The following is a 10,888-nucleotide window of genomic DNA, read 5'->3' as shown; positions in this document are numbered from 1 at the left end:
CCTCCTTTCTTATCTATATGAAGTTGTCTATGGAGCAATCACCCAGCATTGAAGTGGATAAGGCAAACATGACTTGAGTATCATATTTATCAGCAGTAGAAAGCTTAATATTCATTATGATGTGTACGAGACCTGACATTACATATACAGGGAGAGTGGATTTAAAGTATGTTGGCTTTATGGATACAAACTTTGCTGGAGATAGAGATAGGAGGCATTCTACCATGAGATACATATTCTCTATGGCAAGCAGTGTTGTGAGTTGGGAGTCAAAGTTATGGTCAGTTGTGGCTTCATCCACGATAGAGGCGGAGTACATTACAGCTAGGCATGCTTGCAAAGAAGTCACATGGCTTAATAGATTATTTGGGGAGCTTGATGAAATGGAATGTGTTAGAATTGCATTGTGATAGTCAAAGTACTTTACATTTAGTGAGGAATCTAGCTTTTCACTCTCGTATAAAGCACCTTAATATTTATTTTCATTTTATGCATGACGTAGTGGAGGATGGTCAGGTATTATTGCTGAAAATCCACATAGATGCAAATCTAGTAGATATGTTGATGAAGCCCGTGACTCAATAGAAGTTTAATTGGAGTAAGACTTCTTTCGGACTCGAAGCTACATGATGAGTAGTGATTGACAAGATCTTCGATTAATATTTTGTTGATCGCATATATCTTCAAGTGAGAGATATGTTAATTGATGAAGTCTCGTCCCAATTAAATATTAAAAAAAATGGTGAAGATAAACTCAAACAAGTGGGAAGTGAGGTAAGGATGGGAATATAGATAGTTTAAACTAATAACAAAGATAATAATTCTAGTCTTTATCAAACTCAAAATGAATTGCTTTTATATATATATATATATATATATATATATATATATATATATATATATATATATATATATATATATATATATATATATATGTGTGTGTGTGTGTGTGTGTGTGTGCACGCGTGCGTGCGTGTTGCTTTCTATTCTTCTATGAAAAATATCTAAAAGTGATTCTAATTTTTTATAAATTTTTTTTCTCTTGTATTATTAAAATTTAGATTCTGTAATTTTGTTTTTATTGTAAAGAGAGAGAAAAAATAGAGAGATTAAAAATTATTTTATTTTTATAATTATTTCTGATCAATAGAAGATGCATATGGAGAACTAACGAATGACATTCCATCATTCAAATTTCATAAATTTTTTATGTTTTTTTCTACTTCTTTTCAATTTTAATTTTTTTTATAATTTATTTATTATTTTAATTTTTGATTTAAGATTTTTTGCTTTTTGCACGATAACTTCTGTATGGGTCATGATTCTTAAGTTCTAACCTTTCCGTAATAATTGAGATGGTATAATGCTGGTTTTCTTACCCCAATTCATAGGAGGCCCGAGGCGTACACTAGCCCAGCCACAAATAATGTTGTAGGGCATCTAAATGTTGTCAGAAATCTAAACCGGATTCTCTCTCTAAAAAGAAAAAAAAAAAAAAAAGTGATGTAGACATTTAAACAAAAAAAAAAGTTATGTCGTACATTGCAAATTGTATTATGGAAAACAATAGCAAGCAGTACAGATGGGAACAGCTATGCATTGATGTGCAGTACAAACGGGATGCAAGCTAAAGTACTTCTCATTCGTCTAGTCGATATTCCAAGTTGTGGCTGTCAAATATATAGGAAGAACGGGATGAGGATGAAGCATCGGAGTTTGAGATCAAAAGCATCATTGAGTGCAGCGTTGATGAAACTTTGCGTCCTGTGGGGCGATCCATCGCACCAAAGGTTTGAGGAATTCATCAGCGCTGCACTCAATTATGTCTTTGATATCCCAATCAGAAAGAGACATGAATAGGTATCTCTTGAGATGCAACGATTAACCTTTTTTCATGAAATCTCTTCCTTGGATTGGAGCTGGTTTACGTTTTTGGATCGATTGGCGAGTGTACCGAACATCACCATGAGAGATAGTACGATTTAAGTTTTGTTATGAATTTAGCTTTTCCAAGAGAATGTAATGAAAATAGCATTTCATTTATTACATGGTAGTTCTCAAAGTAATATCCCTTTGATCTCTCAAATTATTCTTAAGAATCTCTTTAGTTTCAGATACAAGAGTTACCTAACAGTTGCAGTTTGATACACTGATGAGCTTACTAATTCATAAGGACTAGAAATCAAGTACATCAATGATAAGCCTTGGAGAATGCCCTGAACTTGCATTAATAATCAGACCTATGAGTCTGATTTGAAGTTGCTTCTCCAAACTTTAATTACATTGTTTACATCCTCTGGATATTCTGCTGCAAAGGTCTATGAGAAGCAAATTTTAGGCTCTTGCTAGTTAGCCATGATTGTGTCAATATCCTTCCTAGATTTCATTTTAGATGTCACCTTGGTAGCCATTCCTGGCTATAATGTCTTTTTTTTTTTTTTTTTGGCCCCGAGGACAGCCAGAGAGTTCCATCCAGATATTGTCTGCTGCTCTGACTAATTACAAGCAGTCATTACTGTCACAGGTAAAACTATTGGATGAAGTAGTGCAAGGTCCTATAATGGCTTGTCCAGACCAAGATAATATGTACAAATAATGCATGTTGAATCATAATTTTTCATTCCAGTTGCATGGGCGAATTATGCTATCCTTGTCTCAGTCTCACCAATATGAACAAAAATCAAGTTTTGATAGTTAAGCTTCCTTTTATTGATAGAAATCTGCATTCTGTAGCTCTGAAAGGGATTGTATTCTATAGAGTACGGAATTCAATTTAGTAAAACTACGATGTGCTAAAAATTCTATGCTAATGCCCATTAAATGCTGTACATTTTCAGATCAAATGCTTTAAAAGAATGATGGAAATGCATCTCATTTCTACAAATGATACCTTGATGTTGAGCTTTCTGGTGTTAATGATGAAACAATAGATCCTTGTACAGGTCTTTACCATCAAAAGTTCACATGGCTACATGGAAGCTGGACCATTGAAAGGCTGATGCTAAATTCTTGTAATGCCGGCTCTTTACATAATTGGGACAAACAATAACTTCTTATGACCTGTACCATTTCATTATTCAGTTAGTGGAGGTTCTGAGGATATGAATACAAGAGCTTGGGCATATATCCAGTTGTTTTCGGTTAAGTATCAAAGTACATTATGAATTATTGTTTGACATAGACAACTAGAAGCAAAATGTGGTTGCTTATTACAGCGAGAAGACGACTGCTTTTGGATTAGTTAGTACAAAGGTCAGGGCATCCAAGGCTTTTGATGTCTAAGGTGAATGCTATTATTGCATTACTGTAAGTGTTTATGACTGAGAACTCATTCTTAGATATTGGATGTTTTCCTAATCTTTTGTGGTGGGTAACTGCAGACTCATGGATATTTGTTGGGAAGATGACTTCCTCAGGAGTTTCTGAATTATATTTTGGAAATATAATTATGAGCCACTCCTAATTGTTCACATGAAGGTAATACGATAAAATGTATTGGACTAAATCTCATCAATGGGAAAGGTAGGCAAGGTGCCTCGTCTCAGTGCAGAGATCAAGGGACTAATTGATCCCTGATTGATAGCATAATATAAGAACCGTGAACTTTCACAAGTCTTTAGAGATAGAGATGGAATTCCTTTTTCCATCTAATTGCTGTAACAATTTTATAACCATCAACCTTTTCTCATGCAAGCTCATTTGCCATACAAGGTCTGCATGCACATTACTGAGAACATCTTGCCAAAGACAAGTTCATATATCTCAAGCTGCATGATCTTTTCTAATAGAGAAATACGCTCCCAAGCTGGCTGGCAACACAGCATCTTCCATCTTTCTTTTGTCTTGGAATCTGATAAGTTACCAGTTGAGCACTGTGCATCTTCATGATTTCGACCTTACACTTGAGTCATATTCAATTGCTTTTCTTTGAGCAGTAGTCCCACCCTTTCTGCACCTTCACCAGGAAATGAAGAGAGGCATTGGAACTATTTTTTCCTGTCTCATGTGTGACATTCCATTATCATAAAGGGGCAAAAAAAAAAAAAACAGAATCTCTCTCGATACCTCTTCAACTAAAGAAAGACAATCTCAATAAACAGAGTTGGAAGGAACAAATGTGGAGTCTCTATACTGTTCGCAAGGCAACTGTTACCTTCACCAATAATCTTTACAAGAGCAACTACCGCCTCTGAAAAGATGGAAACGAGTTCGATCTCTAACAACTATTTCTCTATCATAAAGTTTGGTTATTAGTTTAATGACATGATGGCAATCGCCACACACCCTAAGGTTCTTTACCACACGAATGGCCATCCCATCCCTTGTGCTAATCAACCCAAAGGCAATTGCCAACTTCTCACTATGACGAGCAAGTGCATCTTCCTTGTCCTCTTCATCTATGTCAAGCAGTACTTCTTTCTTGTCCGGGCTATATCCCTCCAGTCTTATCCGATTCTCAATCTCTTCCCACTTCATCAAGATATCTTTAATCTGGGGATGAGTTGTATCGCTTACCAAGAACTGGTGAACTGTTCCTCCAATCTCAATTAAACTACATCCTGGGGTTTTCGGTATTCCCTTCGTCTTCATCAAGAACCTCGTCTTCCTAGCATCATCATGCCTCCCTGAAGCAGCATATATGTTAGCTAAGAGAACATAAACCCCACTACGATCCGGCTCTAATTGAATCAAGTGCTTTACAACATGCTCTGCCAGTTCCACATTTTTATGAAACCTACACCCTGCCATCAGAGCTCCCCAGATTAGAGCATCAGGCTCCATGGGCATACTCTCCACCAATTGTCTTGCTTCATGGAGTAGCCCGCTCCGTGCCAAGAGGTCCACCATGCACCCATAATGCTCAAGCTTTGGCCTTATACCATAGTGCCTGCTCATCGAATCAAAGATTTTGCGGCCTTCATTAACCAGTCCTGCATGCGTGCAAGCGCAGAGCGCACCTATGAATGCAATATCATCAGGCACAACACCACACTTCTCCATCTCTGAGAAGAGTTTCAACGCCTCCATACCCCGACCATGCATCGCAAGACCTTTGATAATCGTAGTCCAAGCCAACAAATTCTTCTCCTGCATCCCATTGAACACCTCCAAACCCAACTCCACCTCCCCACACTTTGCATACATATCAATCAAAGAAGTACCCAGGAACACACTAATCTTAATCCCGTTGCTCCTCAAATATCCGTGGACCCACTTCCCCTGCTCCAATGCCCCTAAATGGGCACAAGCAGCGAGCACGCTAACCAGAGTCGTGTCATTAGGCTTAAACGCTTCAGATTGCATCCGCGAAAAAAGCCCCAACGCCTCCTTCGAATGCCCACCTTGGGCGTAACCGGAGATCATCGCACTCCAAGTCACCACATTTCTTGCAGGTGTTTCATCAAACAGCCTTCTTGCGGTTCCCAGATCACCAATTCTCACATAGCCGCTGATCATCGAATTGTAAGAAACTGCATCGAACTCTCGAGCATGATCCAGCAAGTGGCGGGCATCGGCGATGGCTCCGATGACAGAATAGAAGTGGATGAGGGCATTGTTGACGAAGAGGTGGGAGTCGAGGCCGAGCTTGAGGGAGTGGGCGTGGGCGGAGAGACCCTGGGGGCGGGCAGGGATGAGAGAGCAGGCCTTGAGGAGGAAGGGGAAGGTGTGGGTGTCGGGGAGGAGGCCGGAGCGGAGGAGCTGGGCGTAGAGGGGAAGGGAAGCGTGGGGGGAGGGGGTGCGGGCGTGGGCGCGGATGAGGGCGTTGTGGAGGAAGACGCTGGAGAGGAGGAGGCCGGCGGCGGTGAGGTGGGCTTGGATTTGGTGGAGCTGCCTGGGGTGGGTGCATCGAGAGACGAGGGCGGGGAAATGAAGGCTCATGACAGCGAGGAAGGACCGAAGGAGCCGTCATTGGCAGTTAAAATAGCTGCTCGAAGAGGAAAGAGGGGAAGGGGGTTTCCTTCCACCGTCCAGGGAAATGAGCTTCGAGGGGAATAGAGGCATTAGGCATGCGCCTTCCACTGTCCAAGGGAAATGAGCTTCGAGGGGAGTAGATGCATTAGGCATACGGCACTGTAGACATGGTAGCTGATGGAATAATATTCATCTGAATTTATTTTTATATTTATATCTATCAAATTATAAATTTAAATATTTAATTAATATTTATTAAAAAATAATAAATATAAATAAATAATTATTTAATTTTTTAAAATATTTGATTTTATTTAATTTATCATCTCTTTAGTAATATCTTTGATTCTAATTATAAAATTTAGTTATCGAATTTATATCCATATTTTCAGCGTCCATATCTATTTAAAATAAATATGAATATAAATTTTTACATTCAATTAATATCTATATCCATATTTACATTCATTAAATAAATAAATATGGATATAAATATGTCAGTATTCGAACCATTTTCAACCCTAACTAACATAGATACATTTTTTGGCAAGCTTGGCTAGCTAATGACCTGTGTTGGAAATGGATGAGGCCAATATCTTCAAAGAACTTGGGTTTCAACTTGACAAAAGTTGGAATTAGGTTGGGTTTATGTCATCTAGTCAAAGTTGTACATGGTTTGTGCATGCCATGCATTTATACATAGAGAGAGAGGTGAACTAATTTTAAGCAAGGGTTGTTTAGATGAAATCACAAGAAGGAAGCCTAATATTGATGGTCCAATGCATTGAATATTATTTATTACTTCTACATTGCTTATAAATAAAAAAATTGTATGATTTGAAGATCTTTAATCTATGCATCAATTGGTCAACATACCAATTCAAATAACATAATATAATATATGGTTTTGATCGTTTGATCCGCTGCACTTGATGCTAGCTCTATATATAGGTATTTTTGAAAATAGGAGAGAGGACACTCTATGATGATGAATTGACTCATCGATAGCTATGATAAATATTATCCAAGGCAAATTCTAGGATGAAAATGTCATAATTATATGGATTTAATGTATTGTGGATTAGTATCAAGCATTGCTAAGAATTAAGCCAAGCCATGGCCAAGTAGGAGATGTGTGTAGCATGTGCCCAGCATGGTTAAATATGATGCAACCTTAAGCACCAGGAGATATTTGGTTCACAACAGGAATTGTAATCAGAATGAAAATTGGCATGGATTGAAATTAGAATCTAAATGGTCAAATCCTCTAAAGCATTTGGTTCATGATCGGGATCGAAATCGGAATGAAAATTTGAATACTTAGAGAAGAGTAAGAATTGAGTTTTAGATAGATTAGGCCAAACCCATTCTATCCCCTCAACTCTCCCCAACCAAATATCCCTTAAGTGTTCTCATTAGTTCAAAGCCACTGTTGTTGGCCTTAAGGTGGGTGAGAGGTTTTAGGGTCATGGTGGCATGTCTGTGGAGCAATGATAGTAGGATAACAAGAGAGGTGCAATGCAAGTACTGTGGCATCATGGACTAATGGTAGTGGCTTAGTGACTTTTTTTCTGATATAATTTAAACTTTAGCCTATAAATTTGAATTGGTGATATGCATTTCAAATTAATTTACACCATCAGCAAAAATTTATAGCATTTGAAACATCTAGAAACTAAAGAATACATGCTTTGGAGGTCATTTGCCTATACAATGGATAGACATAATAGAAATATCTATAGTACCATAGATAATGTTGCCCAGAAATGGAGCTTAAGAGGAGGGGTGAATTGGATCTTTTTGAGATTTTAAAAGATTAGTACACTAAAATAATGTACTAAAGAGATTGAGTAAAGTGGGTTGATATTCAATAAAAATAAATTCAAACTCAAAAGAAGGAATGTAAGTAAATGGCATAAAGAACAAGTAAAGAGAAGTAAGCACAGCAAACACAAAAATTTATAGTAGTTTGGTGCCAACATTGCACCTACATCTACTCTCTAAATACTTACTTGAGAATTCAATCCACTAAATGGATTCAAAGATTACACCATGTCGGACACCTCCGACCCTTGCCTTTCAAGCAAGAATACTTATTTCTCGGATATAAACCAACCCTCAATAATCCAATTTAGGGCTCGGATCAACCCGAACGAGTTTTGGAATCCCCCAAAACTCAGACATCCAAAAATAAATTCAAAAAAATAGGGTACAAAAAATTCAGCACACAATCCTCTTAATTAAATACAATAAATATAATAAAAATATAATACTTAAGGGAAAGAAGCTTTTGCTGTACATCTTCAATGAATTTCACATTTGATTGCAGCTGGAGAGTGGTTGGTGAAGTGCTTAAATGCTTCTATTCTCTCTTTTAGGATTGAATATGCTTTTCTCGGATTTGAACTTTAGAGCTTGCAAAACTTTGTGATTTTTCACTTCAAAAGAGCAATTACAGTTGCCATTTACTCTTGAGAATGTCTTAAAGTTGGTTTAGAGCCGTTGGAGTTTGCTTAATGTGTATTAAATACATCAAAAATGGATTGAAAACTAGCCGTTATGCATGCTCGCAGGAATGGGACGTCCCACTGGCATTGGGATGTCCCATAGGGTGTCCCAATAGGCCAGATAGAAAGTTCAACTTTCTGTTTTAATCTCAGGACCTCAGAGATTATCCCAGATGGGTCGTCTCAATCACATGGGTCATCCCACTACGTGCCATGAGCCAAAATGAAGCGTGCCGGCTGTCCAACGAAAGAGGACGACCCAGATGGGTCGTCCCATTTTATTCCAACCCAATTTTTCATGCATTTAAGGTCCAAAACTTATCAGAACACTTTCAAACACTCTCAAGTGGATTCAAATAAATTTGGACACTCTCAAAAGCCTTCAAAATTTTTTTCAACTTGCTGAAACTTTAACTTTTGACACACTTGATAAAGTTTTTCAGATCCAATCTCTTAGACTATCTGAAACATCACAAAAATAATAAAGATAGAAAACACATTAGTAGTCCTCTCAAATGATTTGTAATCATCAAAATTAATTTTTGGAGCAACAATCTCCCCCTTTTTGATGATGATAAAATATGTGAGTATTCATAAAAAATATCTTTAAAGCTCAAAGAATTTAGATTTGTGAAGTACTAAAAGAATTATGCCAAAGATTCAACATAGAAGATCATGATATACATATTTTTAGTAAACTTTAATGATTTAATTCATTTAGCTGAAATCATTTGTGAAGGAATTAGAGAATTTTTAAGAATTATTCTTATTCGATCAAAATCCTCTCCTTTCTTGTATAAATTAGATTATTTTGATCATTTGAAAATAAATCTCTCCCTTTCTTATATAAAGAGTGTTCCATTTAATTTTTTTTTTTATTGAAGCAAAGATGGTTCATAAAGAAATTTTATTCTTTTCTTTTTTGATTCTAGTATTGGAGTACTAGATATGAAAGGGATATTTCTTTCTCTTTTTCTTGTTTGATATTAAGGCAAGAATGAGACACATTGAGCAAGAATCAAAAATGGATGTATCGAATCAATTTGGTATCAGTGCAAAAATAAGATTAGTAGAGCATTTAAAAAAAAAATAGGTTGATCAGAGTAATTTTTTAAATATTATCAAAATGAAGGTAAAAAATGATGTATCAGAGTTTAAAAATGGGCGAATCAGTATAAGGTACTGTATTAGATCACCATTTACCATTATTTTTTTATTTACCATTATTTCTTCCCTTTTTTATAACAAATACACCACTTTCACCATTTATCATCATTTCTCCCCCTTTTTCACATCATCAAAAAGAATAACTAGTAGAGTAAGATTTTCATAGGTCAAGTATCAAGGAAGTAGAGCATCCATTCATCCATAAAAAAAAATGATAATAGACATTCATTCATCCAAAAAGACATGATAATAAACATTCATTTATGCAAAGAGACATGATAATAAACATTCATTTATCAAAAGAGAAATGAGTCAAATGAAAACAATCTCATTCATTTATACCAAAAGAGAGGTTACAAGAGTCATAATGAGCATAAAGCTCTCATACATCCAATCTACAAAATATAATTAAGTAATCTAATATAAAATGATAAAGTCAGAGAGACTAGGCATCGAGCACGAGATCAAGAAAGGTGAGACATGATCAGCCTCGTCCTCGATGGAAGGGTCTGGATCAAGAAGAAGATGCCAGAGGATGGAAAGCAATAGGCTGAACAAAAGCTGGCTCACTAGATGCAGAGGATCTAGACTGAAGCTGAGTCCTGATGGCGTCAAGCTGGGACAAGATCTCCCTCACAGTATTTAGAGTCCATCTAGATCAGCAGATAAGAAGTCTTTGGAGTCTCTGATGACTGTCCGGAGCAGCTCAATAGAGAAACGAAGCTGACTGTGGAGTCTCTCTATCTTTTGAGCTAGGTCATCCATCTGCAGCATAGAAGAAGTCGATGTGCCCACTTCAGCAGAGAGAGACTACAATCCGTCTGATCTTCCTCTCTATATCGAAATCCTGCCACTGAATCTGAGAAGGGAGATCTCCACACCCTCCAGTCTAATACTCAAGTCAGACAAGGGCTCCATCAAAGAGAAAATGTATGGCATAATAGAAGAGTTCAAGGAAGGATCAGAGAAGGCACTCGATGGAGCTGGGCGAAATTGCTGTGGCTGCTGCTGTGCCCGTTGCTGGAGAACTTGCTGTAGAATCTGCTGCTGGAACTGATGAGACTGCTGAAGAAGCTGATCCTGAAACCGCTATAGCTAAACAGATAAAATCTCTGTCACTCTCTCAGCTAGCTGTCCCATATCAACATCCCCCAAGTTGAAAGTAGACATGGTATGACTCAATGAGGGTGCTCTGATCGAGGGTCCTGCCTCAAGCTTTGAAACATAGTGAACAATTGGACTCGATCTGGGCACAGGAGAAGATGGACCTTCTCCCTCAGCATGCTCCTCCTTCTCATCAC

General features: G+C 37.3%; 1 protein-coding gene and 1 long non-coding RNA gene across 2 annotated transcripts; one reads left to right on the top strand and one right to left on the bottom strand.

The window, feature by feature from the left end:
• The first annotated feature begins 1,656 nt into the window (after nt 1–1,656).
• LOC105045438 (uncharacterized) lies at nt 1,657–3,357 on the top strand. The gene is made up of 2 exons (XR_832054.4): nt 1,657–1,975; nt 2,838–3,357. It is a non-coding gene; the product is annotated as an uncharacterized lncRNA (long non-coding RNA).
• A 138-nt stretch (nt 3,358–3,495) lies between these two features.
• Nucleotides 3,496–6,072, bottom strand: LOC105045439 (pentatricopeptide repeat-containing protein At5g66520). The gene has a single exon (XM_029264653.2). The coding sequence runs from the start codon at nt 5,878–5,880 to the stop codon at nt 4,156–4,158; it is 1,725 nt and encodes a 574-aa protein (XP_029120486.1). The 5' UTR covers nt 5,881–6,072; the 3' UTR covers nt 3,496–4,155.
• Nucleotides 6,073–10,888: the final 4,816 nt, after the last annotated feature.

The sequence above is a fragment of the Elaeis guineensis genome, chromosome 5, assembly GCF_000442705.2.
Source record: "Elaeis guineensis isolate ETL-2024a chromosome 5, EG11, whole genome shotgun sequence".
In the NCBI taxonomy this organism is placed as follows: domain Eukaryota; kingdom Viridiplantae; phylum Streptophyta; class Magnoliopsida; order Arecales; family Arecaceae; genus Elaeis; species Elaeis guineensis.
This window is presented reverse-complemented; position numbering and strand designations above follow the sequence as displayed.

Bases quoted from the DNA above. Each gene is read 5' to 3' on its own strand.
- LOC105045439 (XM_029264653.2), bottom strand. From the start codon at position 5,880: ATGAGCCTTCATTTCCCCGCCCTCGTCTCTCGATGCACCCACCCCAGG.